This window comes from Cetorhinus maximus, chromosome 25 (genome assembly GCF_964194155.1).
Source record: "Cetorhinus maximus chromosome 25, sCetMax3.hap1.1, whole genome shotgun sequence".
NCBI classification, from domain to species: domain Eukaryota; kingdom Metazoa; phylum Chordata; class Chondrichthyes; order Lamniformes; family Cetorhinidae; genus Cetorhinus; species Cetorhinus maximus.
This window is the reverse complement of record NC_135903.1, coordinates 14640884-14664164: the sequence shown is the minus strand read 5'-3', so window position 1 is coordinate 14664164 and position 23281 is coordinate 14640884. Positions and strand designations below refer to the sequence as shown.

General features: G+C 46.1%; 1 protein-coding gene across 4 annotated transcripts in view; it reads right to left on the bottom strand.

Moving 5' to 3' along the window:
• The window catches only part of plekhh3 (pleckstrin homology, MyTH4 and FERM domain containing H3), a 76462-nt gene extending 60694 nt beyond the window's left edge, over positions 1-15768 (bottom strand). For 3 of the 4 annotated variants that reach the window (XM_078529525.1, XM_078529527.1, XM_078529526.1), the window contains exon 1: positions 15496-15768. In XM_078529525.1, coding sequence (XP_078385651.1) covers positions 15496-15621 — 126 coding nt within the window. In that variant the 5' untranslated portion in view covers positions 15622-15768. The remainder of the gene's footprint in view (positions 1-15495) is intronic. The other variant, XM_078529528.1, reaches the window with a different exon arrangement.
• Between the last annotated feature and the right edge of the window lie 7513 nt (positions 15769-23281).

Sequence of the window (23281 nt, the reverse complement as noted above, 5' to 3'; positions counted from 1 at the left end):
TCCTGGACCCAACCATCTTCAGCTGCTTCATCAATGACCATCCTTCCATCAAAAGGTCAAAAGTGGGGATGTTCACTGATAATTGCACAATGTTCAGCATCATTCATGACTCCTCAGATACTGAAGGAGGCCATTCCCATATTCATCAAGACCTTGACAACATTCAGGCTTGGGCTGAAATGTGCCAAGTAACACTTGCGCCACACAAGTACCAGGCAACGGACATCTCCAACAAGACAGAATCTAACCATCACCCCTTGACACCCAATAGCATTACCATTTCTGAATCCCCTACTAACAACATCCATGGGGTTACCATTGACCAGAAACTGAACTGGATTAGCCATATAAATACTGTGACTACAAGAGCAGGTCAGAGACTAGGAATTCTGCGACAAGTAACTCACCTCCTGACTCCCCAAAGCCTGTCCACCATCTACAAAGCACGTCGGGAGTGTGATAGAATACTTGTCACTTGCCTGGATGAGTGCAGCTCCAACAACACTCAAGAAGCTTGACATTATCCAGGACAAGGCAGCCCATTTGATTGGCACATCCAAAACATTCACTCCCTCCACCACTGATGCAGAGTGGCAGCAGTGTGTACCATCTACAAGATGCACTGCAAAAACTCACCAAGGCTCCTTAGGCAGCACCTTCCAAATCCACGACCGCTAGCTTCTAGAAGGACAAGGGGAGCAGACACATGGGAACATCACCACCTGGAAGTTCCCCTCCAAGCCACACACCATCCTGACTTGGAAATATATCACCCTTCCTTCATTGTCGCTGGGTCAAAATCCAGGAAATCCCTCCCTAACAACACTCTGGGTGTACCTACATCATATGGACAGCAGTGGTTCAAGAAGACAGCTCACCACCACCTTCTCAAGGGCAGCTAGGGGTGGACAATAAATGCTGGCCTAGCCAGCAACGTCCACATCCCATGAGTGAATAAAAAAAACATCCCTGGGGTACAGAATTCTGAACATTCACAACGCTTTGAGTGACCATATTTCTCCTCTTCTCAGTCCTAAATGGTGGACTCCTCATCCTGAGACTGTGACCCCTAGTTCTCGACTCTCCAGCCAGAGGGAAACATCCTCTCAACATCAACCCTGTCAAGCACCTTAAGACTTTTATATGTTTCAATTAGATTATTTTTCAAGTTCAGGGAACTGCAGACCATTTTGCTTGATATCAATACTAAGAAAGATAATAGAATCTTTACTCAAAAATGCAATAGAAAAACATCCAGAAACCTAAAATTTAATAAGTCAGCACGGATTTCAAATGGGGAGACATGCTTGACCAACCTTCAAAGTAAGGGAGGAAATAGCATGAGGCTCTGACCATCATTTTCTAGAGGAAAGTGGCAAGTTTGGTTCAGTGGCAGGGAGCAAAAGGTTGATGCGTGTTTTTATGGCTGGAAGACTGTGTCCAGTGGGATTCTGTGGGGCTCAGCACGGATCCCCACTTTTCATGGTACCCTTCAATGATTCAGGTTTAAATGCAGAGGGATATAAAAAGTTCACAGATGACACAAAAATTGGCCCTTGGTTGAGGAAGGCTGTAGACTGCAAGAAGATATCAATGAATTAGTCAGATAGTGAGCAGAAAAGTGGCAAATGGAATTCAATCTGGAGAAGTGTGAGGTAATGCATTTGGGAAAGGTGAACAAGGTAAAGAAGTACACAATAAATGGAGGAGTGTGGAGGGCCAAGGGATCTTACCAGGTATAAGCCCACAGATCACTGAGGGTAGCAGGACAGGTACATAAGAAAGTACGAAATAGCAGCAGGAGTAGCCCGTATGGTCCCTTGAGCCTGCTCCACCATTCAATACGACCATAGCGGATCTGAGCTCAGCCTCAACTTCACTTTACTGCCTGCTCCTTATAACCTTTGACTCCCCTATAGTTCAAAAATCTGCCTCTCACAGCCTTGGCTCAATCTCCACAGCTCTCTGGGATAGAGATTCATGGCCCTACAGGAAAAGAAATTGCTCCTCGTCTCAATCTTAAATGTACACCGCCATATCCTGAAACTGTGCCCCTAATTCTAGATTCTTCCATGAGGGGAAACATCCTCTCAGCACCGACCCTGTCAAGCCCCCTCAGAACCTAATATGTTTCAATAAGATCACCTCTCCTTCTTCTAAACCCCAATGACTGCCGGCCCAACCTTTCCTCATAAAAGAACCCCTTCATCCCAGGAATCAACCTAGTGAACCTTCTCTGAACTGCCTCCAATAGAAGAACATCCCTCCTTAAATAAGGAGACCAAAACTGTACATGGTACTCTAGATGAGATCCCATCAACACTCTGTGCAGTTGTAGCAGGACTTCTCTACTTCCCCTTGCAATAAAGACCAACATTCTATTTGCCTTCCTAATTACTTAGTCAGAGAGTCATAGAGGTCTACAGCACAAAAAAAGGCCCTTCAGCCCATCGAGTCTGTGCTGGTCAAATAATACCTTACTATTCTAATCACATTTTCCAGCACTAGGCCCATAGCCTTGTGTGCCATGGCATCGCAAGTGCACATCAAAGTACTCCTTAATGTTATGAGGGTTTCTGCCTCTAGCACCCTTTCAGGCAGTGAGTTCCAGATTCCCACCACCCTCTGGGTGAAAAAATTCTTCCTCATATCCCTTCTAAACCTCCCACCCCTTACCTTAAATCTATGCCCCCTGGTTATTGATCCCTCCACCAAGGGGAAAAGTTCCTTCCTGTCTACCCTATCTATGCCCCTCACAATTTTATACACCTCAATCATGTCCCCCCTCAATCTCCTCTGCTCCAGGGAAAATAACCCCAGTCTAGCCAATCTCTTCTCATAAATAAAACTCTCCAGCCCAGGCAACATCCTGGTAAATCTCCTCTGCACTCTCTCTAGTGCAATCACATCCTTCTTATAATGCGGATTCCAGAACTGCACACAATACTTGCTGTACCATCTTGCTAACTTTTTTCATTTCACGTATGAGGACTGTCATGAAACTTTAATATTTTTCATAATATTATTGCGGTATATTGTAAAGTAGGTTTATGACTGTGTATGGTTCTGTCTGCATGATTTAATTGAATTAGAGTCAGACAGACTGCAAGCTTGACGTTATCAAAAGAAGTTAGGGGTAAAAGGCATTTGAAATGCTCATGAGTAAACATGGAACTTTCTGGCTTGCTATTTAAATTTAAAATCTATTTTGAACTGTTGCCTTAAAGGGGGTGTGTAGTTGGGAGTCAGGTTAATTAGGGATTTTGGGATTTGTTATAGTATTAAGTAACTGTAATCTCTGTATGTGTTTGAAATCTTTTCTTTTGTTAATAAATGTTTTAATTTCATTTTTAAAATCTCTAAAGGTGTAGTGGACTCATTACTTCTGAATTCAGTGCACACACCTTCTCATAATAAATACAAATTGCAAAACTGTTGTGATAGCGTGGCCAGGTTTCCCTTGTGGATTTGATCTGCCTGGCGCACATCACCTGCCACATAACAGGGCACCTCGGTCCCTCTATACCGCAGCATTCTGCAGTCTCTTTACATTTAAATATTGTTTAAATAACATGAAATCTGCTTTTGTATTCTTCCTACCGAAGTAGGAAACTTCACATTTTCTGACATTATACTTCATCTGCCAAACTTTTGCCCATTCACTTAACCTATCTCTATCCCTTTGCAGACTTTTCGGCCTAGATTTTTGTCCGCAAGTCAGGTGCGCAGAGTCTGGAGAATTCCCAGCATCATCAACCCGACTTTTAAAGGGTAGCAGTCTATATTAGGAGTTAGGGTGGGTGACCCCCAAAAGTAGTGAGGGGGCAGAGGTGGGCCCAGTGCAGGTTGAGCAACTCCAGCTCAGATAAAAAGCAGGCAGTCAGAAAGCCCATTCAAGAGGCTGATTGTCCAGATTGTCCCTGTGCCTTGGAGGAGACATCATTGACTTGTCAGGTGAGTGGGAACTCTGTAAATGTTGTTCAACTGGTAGCTGACCCTGAAACAGAGGGCCCATCATGGACGTTCCCTAGGAAAAATTGCCGTTGTTGCTGCCTAATCGCAGTGTACTGTACTGAAGCACTGAAAGCATGGAGTGGATTCACAAGACCCAGCCATGGAGATAGCATCATCTTGCCACCACTACCTGGTATAGATATTCTGCAGTTATGCAGTTAGCCGCCAAGACTCTGGTGGATGAATGATAAATAGTGCTATGCTCATTATCCCATCTACTAAACCTCTTGCCACCCATCTCTCAGGATGCACCCCACATTATTGACCTTTGACCAAGTCCCTTACAGCTGTGCATTGTCACAGCATAGTAATGTGACTAAGACAGAGGAAACCAATAGGGCTGTCAGTGGTTGTGGAGCACAGCATGCCACCTTGGATTCACAGCCACAACATTCATGGCATGTGTAGAGCCATTTTCTCTACCTTACCAGTAATCATTGATGATATAGTGAAAACGGTTAGTGCATTAAGCACACAGAAGTGAATGAAGTATTGTAATCTGAACAGCTCACAACCTTTTCTTTATCTTACATTTTTACTCATTGAATGTCACACAGAGGAGACGCAGGGGAAGGGCTGTATCCAGCTGCCCCACACTTTTCTGACCAGGACCTTCAAGTTTTGGTGGAAGAGATCCAGAAAAGGACACCAATCCTCTACCTAGCTAGCTAGCAGAAACCATCAGCACTCATGGATTTAGTGCATGAAAAAGTTCAATGACCTGCTGCATTCCAGCAAGGCAAGTAGCTTGGCTCACCCATACAGAGCTCCAAGGGAAGGATCATATCTGCATGCTGCAGCTAAGATGCAAGACCTGGCACAGAGCACTGCTTCAGCTTTGAGACTTGTAGTGTAAGTGTGCATAGAATGTGTGTGAATAAGTACTGTAATACACAGACACAGTGAAGAGAAATATCCTTCATGCACTATATTGTCAGGGGAACATGAATTCATGTTTTCCTTGCAATTGAAAAGGGCGAAGAACACAAGAGATGGGCTGAAAAGAGGATGAGTCAGTCTGGCTGAGAACAATTTGCTTGTTTGAACACGTGACTATAGAGAATGCCAGTGTCCCTGAGCAGCTTTCTTTTGCTGATGGTGAATTGCTGGTAGGAGGTGATAAAGTCGGTGTTGAAATCACCTTGGAACATGGTGGTAATGGTGAAGGTCATGCTGTCAGTTCACTAAGCACAAGGAGTACTGGCATGAGAGGATGTGCAAGGGTGGGATTGTGTCATACAGGTAGCATGAGCAGGTTAAAGACAATGGCATGCATCAGAGCGTGCTTTCATTAAGAGAAGGGCTATACTTAAATAATGCCTTTTGTGTTTCACACAGGTCCCAGTTCTGCTCCCTCAACCCCTCGGCCAAGATCATCCCTCAGGAGGAGAGAGAGACATTTGAGGAGGCAGCATCGCATCTGACTAGCCCACACTAAACCAACTCAGATACCAGCATTTTGGAGGGATACAGCGCACATGTAGACTTGGTGGCAAAGGGTGAAAGTCACCCCACCATAGTGCAGGAGGTGGTGCCACAGTCAGAGATATCTGTGCACAGGCCCCTTGGAGGAGGGATGAAAGTCACAATGATGCTCCAGTGGACAGGAACGTGAAGCTGCGGGAGTCACCTTTTGGAGCACAGTATTTCCATAATCAGATGCAATGTGTGGACATCAGGCGGAGTTCCTGAGGAAGTGGGAGCTCTAGGACTGTGAATGGCGGAATCCATCGGCGTCATGAGTTCGACATTGTCCCAGGGGTTCAACCACGCGAGGACTGACCATGAGAGATTGCCAGTCTCTTGGAAGGACACATGCAGCAGCACTCAGAGTGGATGCAAAAGCAGTGTCTCGGCCCAGAAAGGGTGCAAGCCTCCATCAGTAGCCTGGAGCAGTCCAGAGTATAAGCACTGACATGCATGGAATACATGAGGAGCTGAGTACTCTTAACAGGACAGGCACACTGTTGACAAAATGGTTGCTGGAATAGACATCTACTGCGCACCAGCATCCAGCCCCAGCAACCCCACCTGAAGGCCAACCCAGGGCAGTGGAAGTAACTGAGGAGGGTGAAGGTACCAAGAGCTCCCCAGCATCCTCATCTTCCTCCACCTGTGCAACCCCTTTACCAGAGCCCTTGTATGCTCAACAGGTGGCAGTGAACATGGCTGCCCATACAGAGATGCAGAGGTGGCAGTCTGAAGAAAACTGTGTGCCTGCACGACGAGGCCTCCCACTATGCTCCTCATTGCTGTTTAAACCGAGAAGTGAGCAGCCTGCCTCCACCTCCTACAAGGGAATATGAGGGCAATTTGTAGGAGTGAGAGTGAGCACAGGGTGCCGTCTTGCCTAGAGCGCTAATGGATTCACCATGGTTTCACTTTTCACATTGTATCCAACACATTTGAGCACTTGTAACATATTTACATACACTTGTAGATGACTCAGTGTGTGTGTTTATATACTACAGAACTCCAAAAGAATGGTAACATTATGAAGGGCATTCATTGCAGTGATAATGAAGGCGATATGCTGAAGTCCATCTCAAGGTGAAGTCATCAGGAGCAAAGGAGTGCCCAAATTTGCGAGGCACTGGAGGGCTTCTTTATTCCCTGGTCTTTCACAAAGATTCCAGTGTTCAGCAGCTCAAATACCGAGATGTTCCTTGCACATTTCATAGTCCATCCAAACTTGACTTTAAGGGAACCTCAACAGTCAGACTCCACAAACAGATACAGGGCAGCAGGTGCATCTCAAACATGTGTGCTGGCTGCAAGCATTCATCCATATGGCACCACTGTCATGCATTGGCCAAGGTGTAAGCATCACAGCTTGATAGGCCATGTATGTTCCAGGAAATATTGCCCGTCTGCTGTGCCCACTACTTTGGCAGCATTTGCATTCCTTGGTGGGAGAAGCTGTGGTTTGTAATGGAAGCAGAGGTTTATGAAAGCCTGGAATGCTGTATATGGCGCCCATCTCAGAAACTGGACCATTGGCCAGAATGGATGGTGCACAAGTTTTTCAAAGAGCTGCTGTTGCAGCTGTGGTCTCATACTGTGTAATTTGCCTTATCTGCATGTTTCCTGGGCACATACAACCCTATCAGCATGATGAGGGTGTAAAATCATGTGACTCTCAGCATTGTGGGCATCGTTTGATTTTGGATTTTGGTGCCTTTGACACCTCATTTACAGGCACTGGCATTTATGTGAGGGGGCCAGATTGTGGAGAAATTCTTGCCATTTGTGTTTGTAATATGTTGAGGCCCATGGTTATGAAAGTGAGAGTTTCAGCCATTTTAATGTAACTGAGTCAAAGTCACTGATGTTAATTTTCTCCATTGTGGAGGATGGGCATTCCCCTGAGTAATTGTGCCATCAATGTAAAAGGTTCTTTACTTGGAAGTTGCTCACCAAGGACTGACTGCTGGCAAGTGTGAGACAGGAGGATCTTTAGCGAATCAATTTTGCACGAGGGCATGTCTGGTGATGATCCCCTCCTGCCCAGAGTCAGCCCTGGCTACATGGCCACACCTCCCAGCTGCTCTGCCATTGGCGGCATCCTCATCCTCCTCTGTTTGAGAATCTGAATGGACAGGGGCTTTCTCCTCCTCTTCAGAGGTTGGAGCTCTGCCCATGTCGTCTTCGTCACTGATTTGTATGCTCTTCCACAGTGCAACGTTGTACAGCATACAGCACACACTTATCTTTGACACCCTTGCTGGGGCATATTGCAGAGCTCCACCTGAACGATCGAAGCACCTGAAGCATAATTTTTAAAATGCCAATGGCCTGCTCGATGGTACTCTTGGTGATAACATGGCTGCTGTTGTAGTTGCTCTCAGTTTGAACGCTCCTGAAGGAGGACATTAGTCAGGTTCCTAAGGGGTAGCTCTTGTCCCCTAAAAGCCAACCACGGATCTACCGATGAATTCGAGAACTCCTTAGCATGAGGGAATCATGGCAGCTGCCAGATAACCTTGCACACACTTGAAGGAAGACCTTGTTGTGGTCACATTCCACCGGACATTGAGTGAGTAGAAGGACTTTCGGTTGACGAAGGTGTGTGAATTATGAGCTGGAGCCTTTATGGCAAAATGGGGGCAATCACTTACACCCTGCACCTGAGGGAAACCTGCTAATTGGACAAAGGCCATGGCTCTCTGCGTACGAGACACCAAATCTACAGGGAAATGAATGTATTCTCCCACATGAACAAACATGGCATTAGTTACAGCATTAACACAGATGTGTCCTGCTGACTGGGATATACCAGATGGGTCTCCTGATGATCTCTGGAAAGAGCCTAAGGCATAGATATTGAAGCGATGGTTACCTTCACATGGCAAAGCATTGGGGTCAATGGATCATGGCTCAAATTGTTACTGGGCCGTGCGACAAAAGTCTGTCACCACTTCACGGTTTAGCCTCAGTCGCCTTCGACACTGGTTGTCTATCATATTCAGGAAGGATATCCTAGGTCTGTACACTCTTCCCACAGGATAGTACCTGGTTGTCCTGCCTCTCCTCCTCCTCCTCCCTGGTGTGTGTGGCGCTGCCTCTTCCTCCTGACCTTCTGGCTTCTCACTGGCCTCTGGCTGCTTACACTGATTGGCTACTATAGTGTTTATATGCCAGGGTGCCAAGCTTATTGTTACGGACAGGAGAGAGGGGCAAACTGAACTCCTTTATCCTTGCACTGTTTATAAGCAGAAGTGTTTTTAATTGTTTTAAAATTAGGCTGTGGCGGTTTTCCCCAAACCCTCAGTTTGCATAATCCAATTTTATAAGTAACTCACAGAAAACTCTAAGATTAACTCAGAAGATTAACTTATTCCATAATTAAACCTGCAGCAGGGGTGGGGGCGGGCGATGTTCGCAACCTCACACAGACACCACACCCCACACATAGTAAGGGGGATAGAGAAGGAGCTTTTCAACTATGGATGACAACAGTAAAAGAACCACAGAAATGAATTAATGCACGTGATTTCCAGAGTCTAGAAAGTCAAAATCCAGAGGGGGAATCCCTTCGTGGGGAGGTTCCAATTCCAGTGGTTTCCTAGCTGAGGACAGCAGCACAAAATTCCTGTAAAGTGGAGGGTGGTGCAGCAAAATGAGATTGATACTCAGACTTGTTCTGCTTTGGAGGCGGTGGCCAGTGGCTTCCAGATGAACAGACTTCGAGGAGTTGAGATGTGTTGCTGGCTGCTTGGTCAGCCAGGAGCCCTGCTGTTGTTCTTTTCAAGTTGGAGGTATTCAGTAGACTCCTTGTTTCTCAGCTCTCAACTGAATATAGAGATTTTGAAATGGTCACTCGAGTCATGTGACATCCTTCCTCCACAATGATTTCAAAAGGGATGTTTATCTGGTGTCTGGGTCTGGCTTTTGTTTTATGGCTTATAATATCCCAGCCATTAGCCTCTGAAAGGGTCACCATCCATGTTGAGGATCTTGTTTCGAGAAGCCATTGTCGGGGCAGACCTTGTGACTCCACTAGAGGGGTACGCTTATAAAAGGTGCAAATGACATCCATTTTCCTCTCAATGGTCCCCTTTTGAAATGGACCTGAACAGTCCCAGGTGTGAGATGGGTCCTTCAATACCTCTGTAGGAATAACGAATTTTGATCTCTGCAAGTCCCCTGGTTTCGTGATTATAATGTCCTTACAATAAGGTGTGAGATTCCATAAGGATGAGGGGAACTCTTTTGTTCTTATAATTCCTGTTGGAAGCTTCCAGTTCAGATGGCTGATCCTGTGAGTCATGTGACCTGTAGCAGCTGTCTTTTGGTTCAGCAAAAGTCCATTTTAAAATTGCAAAAAAACAGTAAAGTTTGATGTACACAGTTTTGATTTCTTTCATGTCTTATTAACACCATCTAGTGTTTTCCTTCACATAAAGCACAATGTGCCCTTCTCAAGCACAAAGTTTTTCCTGGCACCTGGGTGCATGAGTCAGGAGGGACAAAAAAGAAAACTGCCCTGTGAATCCAGCAGAACCACCCTCCTACACCTTTGAGTGAAAGCAGGACAGTTTGAATTGAGTTTTTACCAATTCTGGGGCAGTTAAGACAAGTTTAAAATTCATTCCGCAGAGGTACCTGCGCCTTTCCAAAGGGATACTCTGGCCATCCAAAGAAATGCGTGACGTTCAGACCTGCTCTATCAGGGCTACTCTGCACTTGTCTCAGAAATCAAAACCCGACTTGAGTAGGGGCAGCTGCTGATTTATATGGGTAGCTACCTCTGTGAAACAGGCATGGTCAGATCCTAACTCAGGCCCATTCCCACCCCTGTGAAAATGGTAGGTGCTATGTTCAGGGTAGGACTTCTGATTTCTGGGCACATCTGCCATATCCACTACAACAGAAGCGGAAATTCATGTGAGAATTCAGACTTTTGTGTCCTCATAACCTGCTTTCCCTACCTATCTTTGCATCATCAGAAAATTTGACTATAATACACTCAGTTCCTTCATCCAACATCACCCCACTCCACCCCACCCCCACTAGAGCTGTACCTTGAGTGTCCTGCCATCCATTCTTAATTAGTACATTCATTTAGATAATATCACCACCTTTAACACCTCTTTGTTCCTTTGTCTGACATCTTTTGATCATCTGCTCCTATCACTGCTTGCTTGTTCCTACAACCACCTGCCCCCCGCCCCAACTTCTCTCCCCCTGCCCCCCCACCTTAAACCAGCATATATTTCACCCCTCTCCTAATATTACTCAGTTCTGTTGAAGGGTCATGAGGACTCAAAACGTCAACTCTTTTCTTCTCCGCCGATGCTGCCAGACCTGCTGAGCTTTTCCAGGTAATTCTGTTTTTGTTTTGGATTTCCAGCATCCGCAGTTTTTTGTTTTTATCAGTTGTAAATAGTTGAGGATTCTGTATTGATCGCTGTGACACCTGACTATTTACAGTTTGCCAGCTTGAAAATGACCCATTTATTCCTACACTGTTTTATGTTGCGTGTGGAAGTTCTTACTGTCTGAAGCCTTTGGGCTGAATTTTACGTCAATCGGGCGGGCTCGTGCCTGACCTGATCGGGCGTAAAATCATCGGCCAGCCAGCGTGAACTTGTGGTCGGGGGCCAATCGCAGTCGGTGCTCCGTTTCCCGGCCAATTGTGCCCACCCACCAAGCTGAAAATTCAGGCCTTTGTTTTTGGTCCCTGCCCCAAACTCCATTTCCTAGCTACCGAGTTCAACCTTCTTCCTGACAACAGTCGGAGATTAAGCCAGTCTGTTCACAACTTTGAAGTCACACTTGATCCCAATTTGAGCTTCCAACCTCGTGCCATCAGTAAGACCACCTATTTCCATCTCCGTAACATTGCCTGACTCAGATAATCTGTTACTGAAATCCTCATTCATGTCTGTTATCTCTAGACAGGACTATTCCAATGGACTCCTAGCTTATCTCCCACATTCTGCGCTACATAAACTTGAGGTCATCCAAAGCTCAACCACCCGTGTCTCGACTCACAGCAAGTCCCGTTCCCCCATCATCCCTGAGCTCATTGTTTGACTGAGAGCCAATGCAAGCCAAAGTCTTGACCTTAAAATTCTATTCCTGTTTTCAAATCCTCCATGGCTTTGCCATTCTATCTCTGTAATGTCCTCCAGCCATACAACTCTCCGAGATATCTCCGCTCCTCTAATTCAGGTCTCTTGTGCATTTCCCACTATAATTATTCTACCATTGGTGGATGTGCCTTCAGTTGCCTGGGCCCCAAGCTCTGGGATTTCCTCCCTACACATCTCTGCCTCTCTGAAACATTTTCTACTAACTTTTTGTGACTCATGCACTAGAACAGCTAGATCTCTCTGAACCTTGGAATTCTGCAGCCATTCTCTGTTAAAGGAATAGTCCGATTTTTTATTCTTCCTGCCAAAGTGAACAACTTCACATTTTCCCACATTATTCTCCATCTACCAGACTCCTGACACTCATTCAACCTATCTATGCCTGTCTGCAACCTCCTTATGTCCTCTTAACAACATACTTTCCTACCTATCTTTGTGTCATCTGCAAATTTAGCTACCATGCCTTCGCTCCCCTCATCCAAGTCATTGATATAAATTGTAAAACATTGAAGGCCCCAGCACAGGCCCCTGTGGGGCTCCACTTGTCACATCCTGCCAATCAGAAAAAGACCCATTTATGCATACTCTCTGTTTTCTGCCAGCCAGCCAATCTTCTATCCAGCTAATATGTTACCCCCTACACCATGAGCTTTTATTTTACGCAATAACCTTTGATGTGGCACCTTATCAAGTGTCTTCTGGAAATCCAAGTACAACACCCCATGACCCACAGTGCATGTTACTCCTTCAAAGTACTCCAAAGAATTGGTTAAACATGATTTTCCTGACAGTGCTATATCAATTGTTCTATATTTCTTGCTAGTTTACTCACAATCTATTTTCCTTCTCTTTTTGTCCCAATCTTCTAACTTATCACTAATCTTTGCAGCATTGTACACTTTTTCTTTCAATTTGATACCAATCCTTAACTTCCTGAGTTAGCCACGGATGGTGCATCCTTCTCAGAATCACAAAATCACAGAACTGTTACAGCACAGGAGGCCATTCGACCTGTTGTGTCTGCAATGACTCTCCAAAGGAGCATTTTACCTACTGCCACTCCCCCACCTTCTCCCTGCAACCCTGTACATTCTTCCTTTCCAGACAATAGTCAAATTCCGTCTTGAATGCCTGGATGAACCTGCCTCCACCACATTCCCGATCCCAACACTCACCGAGTAAAATAGTTTTCCTCATATCTCCATTGCTTCTTTTGCCAATTACCTTAAATCTATGCCATCTTGGTCTTGATCCTTCCAACAGTGAGAACAGTTTTTTCCCCTATCCACTCTGTCCAGACCCCACATTATGTTTTATACCTCTATCAAATCTCCTCTCAGCCTTCTCTTCTCCAAGGAAAACAGTCCCAATCTCTGCAATCTATCTACGTAACTGAAGTTCTTCAACTCTGGTACCATTCTTGTGAACATTTTCTGAACTTTCTCCAATGCCTTTACATCCTTCCTAAAGTGTGGTGCCCAAAACTGCACGCAATACTCCAGCTGAAGCTATACTAGAGTTCCATACAAGTTTAACATAACCTACTTACTCCTGTACTCTATGCCCCTATTAATAAAGTCCAGAATACTGTACGCTTTGTTAACCGCACTCTCAACCTGTTCTGCCACCTTCAATGGCGTATGCACATTTACACCCAGGTCTCTCTGCTCCTGTACCCCTTTAGAAATATACCCTTTATTTTATATTGTTCTTTGCTTTCTTCCTACCAAAATAATCACTGCACTATTCTCTGTATTAAATTTCATCTGTCACTTGTCCATCCATTCAATTTGTCTATGTCCTTTTGAAGATCTGCATCATCCTCACCAAAAATTCACAATGCTTCTAAGTTTTGTATCATTTCAAATTTTGAAATTATGCTCTGCACAAGGTCTAGAACATTAATATATATCAGATAAAGCATGGGTCCTAATTTTGTTAACCAGCCTTTTGTGCAGTACTTTGTCAGACACTTCCTTAAAATCCATATAGACAACATCCAATGCATTCCCTTCATCAACCCTCTTTGGTACTTCATCAAAAATTTCAATTAGATTAGTCAAGCATGATCTGCTTTTTACAAATCCATGCTGGCTCTCCTTAATTAACTCAAACCTCTCCAAGTGCCCATTAATTCTTTCCTTGACTCGCTGCCTGAAAGGGTGGTAGAGGCAGAAACACTCATCAGAGTTTTTAAAATTCTTGGATATGTATTTGAAGTGTTTTAACCATGGGGCTACAGATAGAGCTGAAAAGTGGAATTAGGTTGGCTAGCTCTTTTTTAGCCAATACAGACACGATTGGCTGAACTGCCTCCTTCTGTGCTGTAAAGTTCTATGACTCAAGGAGCTTGGAACATGGAGTACAGGAGCTTCAAATTCCTCTCAGTCTTTGATGCCACATTTTAGAATGAATCCTATTCCCTGAAGAAAACGGGTGGCACTGAATACATCATGAACGTGGAGTGGCCACAGGAGTCACTCACTTTACCTCATCCAATCTTCACAACTGGAAACAGGTCTAATATTTCACCTAAACCGAGTAAGAACGAACAAGCGGAATTAGGAAAAGGTGGGACAGTTGGAGGGGGGGTGGGGGTGTACAGTTGGAGGGGGGGTGGGGGTGTACAGTTGGAGGGGGGGTGGGGGTGTACAGTTGGAGGGGGGGTGGGGGTGTACAGTTGGAGGGGGGTGGGGGTGTACAGTTGGAGGGGGGGTGGGGGTGTACAGTTGGAGGGGGGGTGGGGGTGTACAGTTGGAGGGGGGGTGGGGGTGTACAGTTGGAGGGGGGTGGGGGTGTACAGTTGGAGGGGGGTGGGGGTGTACAGTTGGAGGGGGGTGGGGGTGGACAGTTTGGGGGGGTGGACAGTTTGGGGGGGGTGGACAGTTGGGGGGGGGTGGACAGTTTGGGGGGGGGTGGACAGTTTGGGGGGGTGGACAGTTGGGGTGGGGTGGACAGTTGGGGGGGGTGGACAGTTGGGGGGGTGGACAGTTGGGGGGGGGTGGACAGTTGGGGGGGGGGGTGGACAGTCGGGGGGGGGGTGGACAGTCGGGGGGGTGGTGGACAGTCGGGCGGGGGTGGTGGACAGTGGAGGGGTGGTAGACAGTCGGGTGGGGTGGTAGACAGTCCGGGAGGGTGGTAGACAGTCGGGGGGGGTGGTGGACAGTGGGGGGGGGGGACAGTTGTGGGGGGGGTGGTGGACAGTCGGGGGGGGTGGTGGACAGTCGGGGGGGGGGGAGGTGGTGGACAGTCGGTGGGGGGGAGGTGGTGGACAGTCGGTGGGGGGGGGTGGTGGACAGTCGGGGGGGGGGTGGTGGACAGTCGGGGGGGGGGTGGTGGACAGTCGGGGGGGGGGTGGTGGACAGTCGGGGGGGGGGGTGGTGGACAGTCGGGGGGGGGGGTGGTGGACAGTCGGGGGGGGGGTGGAGGACAGTTGGGGGTGGGGTGGACAGTTTGGGGGGGGGGGTGGACAGTTTGCGGGGGGGGGGGGGGGGGGTTGGACAGTCGGGGGGGTGCACGAGGTTAGTGAGAGTCGCTTACAGCCCTGAGGGACTCGAGCTGGACCGTTGAGCCTGATTCAGTGTTGTGATCTCTCAGGGTGACCAGTCACTGGGCCAGTGCCCTGGGTCCTCCTCTGCAGCGATTCCAGTGGAGGCCCAGGGATTGACAATAAATTCCTGCCTTGCCAGCGATGTCCACCCCAAACCCCAACACCCCCCGGATCCGTATATTTGTCAAATTCTGATCATCCCTGAACCCAACACAACCCCCTCCTAACCCCCTCTCCCTCCTGCCCCCCCATCCTGCCCCCACACACCTGCCTCTCCCAATTCTTACCCCCCTCCCTCCCTCCCCCCAAATTCTGCCCTCAGGCGTCACTCACAGATTTAATTTGTTCTTTCTGAAGTTCCTGAAGTTCTTCTGCTTTTTCTGCGTCTCCATAATCTCGGCCCAGCAAACTGAAGCCTCTCCGGCAGCAGAGCAATAAACACAAAGCTCGCAAAGGCATCAGGACAGGGGCCTCACCCTCCCGCGGAAAGATTCAGGCGAAACCAGACTCCGTCTGAGTAAAACCTTCCTGAAAACTGCAACCCAATCCCTCAGAATCCACTTCTTCCTAGAGCCAGAAATGTGAGTGACAGAGAGCGCGGGGGGGGGCGGGGAAACGCGGGGGAGGGGAAGCGCGCGCTGGAGAGCGCGGGAGGGGGAGGAGAGCACGCGCGGGGGAGGGGAGGGGAGCGAGAGAGCACGCGCGGGGGAGGGAGGGAGCGCGCGCGGGGGAGGGGAGGGAGGGAGCGCGCGGGGGGAGGGGCGGAGGGAATGCGGACTGGGGAGAGGGGCGAGGGGTGGGGCGAGCGCGCGGGAGGGAGGGGCGGGGCGAGCGCGCGAAGGATGGGCGGGGCGAGCGCGCGGGGGATGGGCGGGGCGAGCGCGCGGGGGGGAGGGCCGGGACGAGCGCGCGGGGGGGAGGGCCGGGACGAGCGCGCGGGGGAGGGGCGGGGCGAGCGCTGGGGGGGGGGGAGGGGCGGGGCGAGCGCGGGGGGGGAGGGGAGGGGCGGGGGGAGCGGTTTCCAACCGCTGTCATTCCAGGAGAAATCGCCGCTCGGAATCCAACAGCGGAATGAAGCTGAACCCGTCTCTGCCTGGTAACAACATACAGCCACTGGATGTGAGCCAATGATCCGGGCGACGCGCTGGATGTGAGCCAATGATCCGGGCGGCGCGCTGTATGTGAGCCAATGATCCGGGCGGCCACTGGATGTGAGCCAGTGATCCGGGCGGCCACTGGATGTGAGCCAGTGATCCGGGCGGCGCGCAGGGTATGGGCCAATGTGCATAACTGGAGAAGTTTTATCCCCAGAAATATTTACTCTTTACCCCGCATCAGGGCTGTAAATCTGGAAAAAGATGATCCGGGCCGCAGGTTTCATTGAATATGAAAAACCTCTAACAGCTTTAAAGATCATCACAAAATATTTTTAGAATTATACTCGTAATAAGAGGATAACGATAAAATCATAATACAGCACAGAAGGTTCAAGAAGGCAGCTCACCACCACCTTCTCAAAGGCAATTAGGGAATGGGCACTAAATGCCGGCCTAACCAGCGACACTCACATCCCATAAATCAATAAAAGGAGACCATTTGGCACATTGAGTTCGCCCCCAACTCTTTCCAAGAGCAATCTGGTTAACTCACCTCACCTCCCCTGCCTCCCTCACTTTTCTCATAGCTCTGTACATTTTTTCCCCTTCGGGTATTTATTGATTTTTCTTTTGAAGGTTACTGTTGGGGAATGTTGCCCTTTATTGCAAGGGAGATGGATAATAAAAGTAAGGAACTATTGCTGCAACTGTGAGACCACATCTAGAGTACTGTGTACTCCTTTGATCCCCTTAAGAAGATAAAATAAATACAGTAAAATCCCCTGTTTGCAGGGGTTACGTTCCCACAAATTCTCGCCAAGAATGAAATTGTGAACATTCTTTATAATTGGAGTGAACTAGATAGGTTCCAGTCATCCCAAAATTTGACTTTTTAAAGGCACAGAGGCAATAAAAACAATGTTTTTGAGTAAATTTGAGGCCATTTTACTGAGAAATTGTTTAACAAAGCAAGAAAACAAGAACCATGTAAAATCTGTCACACTTAGAGTGGAAATTACAGTACATTACAGTACAAATTACTGTCCCGCATTTGAGAGTGCAGGTGGAGGGAGTGGGTGAGGTGGCTGATATCGATGTTGATGTGGATAAAAAGAACAATATGATTCTTGACTGCTTCACCTTTTGTTTTTCAATTTTGTGAAGTTCTCAGGAAGGAGCAATAGCTGCGTCAATCACTTTATGAAAGGCGATGCTTCTTTCTATGTTTGTATCATAATCTGCTGCCTGTTTTTAAATCTTCAGCTGATCATATGAGATCTGCCATCATCTTGGTTGTAAAATGAGCCTTCTTAGGCTCTTCATCCTGCTCCTGCTCCTGTTTACTTTCATTTACCCTTATCAGTTCCAACCAACTCTTGAGCTGATGAGACTGAAGCAACTCCCCTACTTCATCTGTGACCAGGTCTTCAAATCCCTCCCCTCCAACTTGTTTTGCCAACTGGACAATCCTGGCCGCTTCAACTTCCACATTGGGGAGCCCTGTGATATCATTCGCAGCCTCAGGCCAAACATTTTTCCAGAGTCATTTATAGTTGAAGCTCTAACTTCATCCCATGAGTTCTTAATTATCCCTATTGCTGTGAGGATGTTCAATTCCTTCCAGCAATCACGCAGTGTAGTTGAAGGATCTGCTTGCAGAAAGTTAAGAATGTGACTGAAACTTTGTCAGGTGTAGTGAGCCTTGAATGAGGCAGTGACCCTCTGGCTCATTGGCTGGATAAGTGAGGTCGTTTGGGGGTTAAAACAAAAGGTCAACATCTGGATGGCTCTCTGCAAGAGTGTGTGGATGTCCAGGTGCATTATCAAGGATTGATAGGACCTTGAAAGACAGGTTCATTTCTCTCAGGTAAGTCCTGACCTCTGGCAGAAAACAATTCTAAAAGCAGCCTTCAAACACTACTGCTGTAACCCAGGCATTACTGTTAGTCTTCCAAGAGACTGGCAGATGAAATTTATTTTTCCCTTTAAGAGCTCGACGATTTTCTGACCTATAAAGCAGCATCGGTTTACATGTAAAACCAGCCACATTGACACATAGTAGATATGTTAGCCTGCCTTTTGCAGCTTTAAAACCAGGAGCTGTCCTTTCTTCACTGGACATGTAAGTCCTATTTGGCATTTTCTTCCAGAACGGGCCAGTTTTGTCTGCTTTAAAGACCCGTTCTGTGCCCTCTCTCCTCAATGCATTCCTGCAGCAGCTTGGGAAATTCTCCTGCAGCTGCATAGTCAGCTGATACAGCCCTCCCCCATCTCACCCCCCAACTTCACATTGTCCAACCCGAAACGCTTTTTGGAGCTATCAAGCCATCCTGTACTAGCTGAGAATCTTTTGGCAGGCAAAGGAGAGGCACCTTCTGCACCACCTTCATCATCACTATTATCACTGGTGACACCAGCACTACATTCTTTTCTACTTTCTATGTACTGATACAATTCTAATGCTTTATTTCTACCTGGAACAAAAAAACAGTAAAAACTGAGAAATAAGAATACTGGTCCGAACTGGTCTTGTATACCTTAAAAGGGAACACCAGTAAAAATTGTGAAATAAGAGTACTGGTCCGAACTCTTTTTTTCAATCTGGAGAATGATTAGACCATTAACTAGGGTCCTCCTTTGATGCTGGTCCTTTATCCATATGTTTAGTAACTTTTCTATTTCCTCCAAGTGTGGACCTCTCCTACTTACAAAAGTTAAACTGGCTGTATGACTACTAGAAACATTAATACTGGCCCTTTTTTTTTCTTCAGACTGCCTAATGTTCCTGATTGTGGGTTCATTGATAGAGTATTCCCTGGCCAACATGATAGCACTTGCACCATTTTTCAGTCTATCTAAAATTGTAGCTTTTTGTTCAAGTATCATCACTTTCCTGGGATGCTTCTGTTTGGCTCTGACTCACTCGTTTTTGGTAAAGTGCTGCACTGTACCCGTACTGAAAAATACTGGTCAGGAGATACTTCATCCTGTGAATCACAGCAACCCATGTGAAGTTATAGATGACGCATGCGCAGTGCGCACTTTCCACTGGGGGAAATACACCATAGAAACGGTTTTCCTAATACCTAAATGCCAGTTTTTCTTCATTTTAGGACCAGTATATGTTCAGGTACAAACTTCTAATTTTTAAATCGCGGATTCGCAAAGATTTGGGGCCGCAATGGATGACCGTGTGTGGACTTTTGTGCGGGTAAACGAATTTGCGAAAGAAGAAGTTGCAAATGGCGGGACTTCCATTGGAGACTGTTCAGAGAAAGTTTACTAGGCTGTTTCCTGGGCTGAAGGGGTTTGTCTTCTGAGGAAAAGTTGAACAGGTTGGGCCGATACACATTGGGGTTTAGAGGAATCAAAGGTGACTTTATTGAAACATATAAGATTCTGAGGGGGCTTGGCAGGGTAGATGCTCAGACAATGTTTCCCCTCATGGGGGAATCTAGAACCATTTAAGACAGAGGTGAGGAGCAATTTCTTCTGTCAGAGGGTTATTAATCTTTGGAATTATCTTCCCCCAGAGAGCAGTGGAGGCTGGATCGTTGAATATATTAAAGGATCACATTCCATTTGCCTTCCTAATTACTTGCTGCACCTGCATGCTAACTTTTTGTTATTCATGTATGAGGACATCCAGATCCCTCTGTACCACAGAATTCTGCAGTTTCTATGTATAAATAATATAGTGCTTTTCTATTCTTCCTGTCAAAGTGGACAATCTCACATTTTCCCACATTATACTCCATCTGACAAATTTTTGCCCACTCACTTAACATATCTATATCTCTTGGCAAATTCTTTGTATCCTCCTCACAACTCACTTTCCTATCTATATCATCAGCAAATTTGTCTACAATACATTCAGTCCCTTCATCCAAATCATTAATATAAATTGTAAACAGTTGAGGCCCCAGCACTGATCCCTGTGGCACTCCACTAGTTATAGTTTGCCAACCTGAAAATTACCAATTTATCCTGATTCTCTTTTTCCTGTTAGCTAGCCAATCCTGTATCCAAGCTAATATATCACCCCAACACCTAAGAAGAACTCTCATCTTGTGCAGCAACCTTTTATGTTTCACCTTGTTGAATGAATGCCTTTTGTAAATCCAAATACACCACATCTACTGGTTCCCCTTTAGCCACCCTGCTTGTCATATCCTCAAAGAACTGTAATAAATGTGCCAAATACAATTTTCCTCTCACAAAACCATGTTGATTCTACCTGTTTGTATTATGATTTTCTAAATGTAGTTCTACTACTTCCTTAATAGTGGATTCTATCATTTTCCCAATGACAGATGCCAGGCTTACTGGTTGATAGTTTCCTGCTTTCTGTCGCCCTTCGTTCTTGAATAGAGGTGTTGTATTTGCAGATTCCAATCCGCTGGGACCTTTCCAGAACCTAGAGAATTATAACCAATACAACCACCATCTCTGCAGCTGCTTCCTTTAAGACTCTTGGATGCAGGCCACCCGGCGAAGGGGACATGTCAGCCTTTAGTTCAAGCTTTTTCAGTACTTTTCCTCTAGTGAGATTGAGCATTTTAAATTCCCTCCCTTGTGCCTCTTGATTTTCTACTATTTTTGGGATGTTTTTTGTGTCTTCTTCATGCCATACAAAATATTTGTTCAAAGTCTCTGTCATTTCCTTGTTTCCCATTATTAATTTCCCAGTCACATCCTTTAAGGGACCAGCATTTATTGTAGTTACTCGGTTCCTTTTTAGATACTTGTAGAAACTTTTACTGTTTTTATATTTCTTGCTAGCTTTCTGTCATACTCCAATTTGTCCCTCTATTTTTTAAAATCATCCTTTTCTGTTTTCTAAAATTATTCCCAATCTCCTGCTCTACCACTATCTTTTGCAACAATGTATGCCTTTTCTTTCAATTTGATGCTATCTTTAACTTTCTTAGTTATCCACCGATAATGCATTCTTCTTGTAGAATCTTTCTATTTCAATAGGATATATCTTTGTTAAGAGTTATGAAATATCTACTTAAATGTCTGTCACTGCTTCTCTACCATCATACCTTTTCACCTATTTCCCCGGTCCACTTTAACCAACTCTGTTTTTTTTTATTCATTCATGGGATGTGGGCTTCATTGGCTGGGCCAGCATTTATTGCCCATCCCTAATTGCCCTTGAGAAGGTGGTGGTGAGCCGCCTTCTTGAATCGCTGCAGTCCATGTGACATAGGTACACCCTCAGTGCTGTTAGGAAGGGAGTTCCAGGATTTTGACCCAGTGACATTGAAGGAACAACGATATATTTCCAAGTCAGGATGATGAGTGACTTGGAAGGGAACTTCCAGGTGGTGATGTTCCCATCTATCTGCTGCCTTTGTCCTTCTAGATGGTCGTGGGTTTGGAAGGTGCTGTTGAAGGAGCCTTGGTGAATTCCTGCAATGCATCTTGTAGATGGTACATACTGCTGCTACTGTGCATCGGTGGTGGAGGGAGTGAATGTTTGTGGATGTGGTGCCAATCAAGCAGGCTGCTTTTTACTGGACAGTGTCAAACTTCTTGAATGTTGTGGGGGATGCACTCGTCCAGGCAAGTGGGGAGTACTCCATCACACTCCTGACTTGTGCCTTGTAGATGGTGGACAGGCTTTGGGGAATCAGGAGGTGAGTTACTCATTGCATGATTCCTAGCCTCTGACCTGCTCTTGTATCCACAGTATTTATATGGCTAGTCCAGTTCAGTTTCTGGTCAATGGTAACCCCCAGGATGTTGATAGTGGAAGATTCAGTGTCTTCATACCCTTGTAATTGCCTGTATTTAAATTTAAGACTCCAGTTTAAGACCAAATTTCTCACCCTCAAAACGCATGTGAAATTCTATCAAGTTATGATCACTCTTACTATGAAGTCATTAATTAATCCTGTCTCATTACACATTACCAGGTTTAAAATAACCAGTTCCCTGGATGGTTCCAGAAAACATTATCTAAGAAACTGGCCTGAATACACTCCATGAACTCATCCTCTGGGCTAGCCAATTTGATTCATCCAATCTATATAAAGGTTTAAGTTGCCCACAATTTTTGAAATTGCCCCCATTATTTTTTGATTTATCCTCTATCCTACGATGTAGCACAAACATTCAAGGAATACTCCTGTAAAATCAACTTCAGTGGACTGGACACTGTGTTCGGAGGGCTGAAAAATGCCTCCCCCTCCAAGTCCTGTTTCCTCAACACTCAAATGGCCAAAGTTCCATGGGAGGACAAAGAAAGCACTTCAAAGACACTCTGAAGGCCTCCCTGAAGCGCAGCAGCATTGATGACTAAGAGGAACTCGCTACCAATCATTCAAAATGGCGACAACTTTGTCCATCAAGCTGCATCACATTTTGAGTCACGATGTCTTAATGATGAGGCAGAGTCGCTGCAAAGAAGAAAAGAAAAGGAAGCAAATCTGGCACTCCGGATCCCACTACCTCGTGGACATCCTGCCACATTTGCCCAAATGTTTGCAGGTCAAGAATCGGCCTGTTCAGTCACACGAAGCCCCATGGCAGAAATGTGCACTCCTAAATAGACGTTATCCACAAGTCAAGGGACAGTCACTGCCTCCACCGCTGACAGTCTAGCTACTGTCAGGGAGTCTATAAAGTATCCCCACCAGTATCTTCTTTCCTTTGTTATTTCTTATTGCCACCCAAACTGATTCTACATCTTGATTCTCTGAATCAAGATCATTTCTCACTACTATACCAATCTCATCCTTCAGCAGCAGAGCTACTCCACCTCCTTTTCCTCTCTTCCTGTTCTTTGCAACCATGTCCCTTTCATGGCTATCATATCATACTCACTTATTTACATTTGTGCTATCAACTCATCCATCTTGTGAATGCTGTGTGTATTCAGATAAGAAGCCTTTAATTCTGTCTTTTTACCATTTTTCCCTACTCTGACCTTATTTGCTGGTGCATTCTTATGTTTGCACACTGACCCTGTCACACTCTGGTTATCATTACTCATATTACTACACTGCACTATT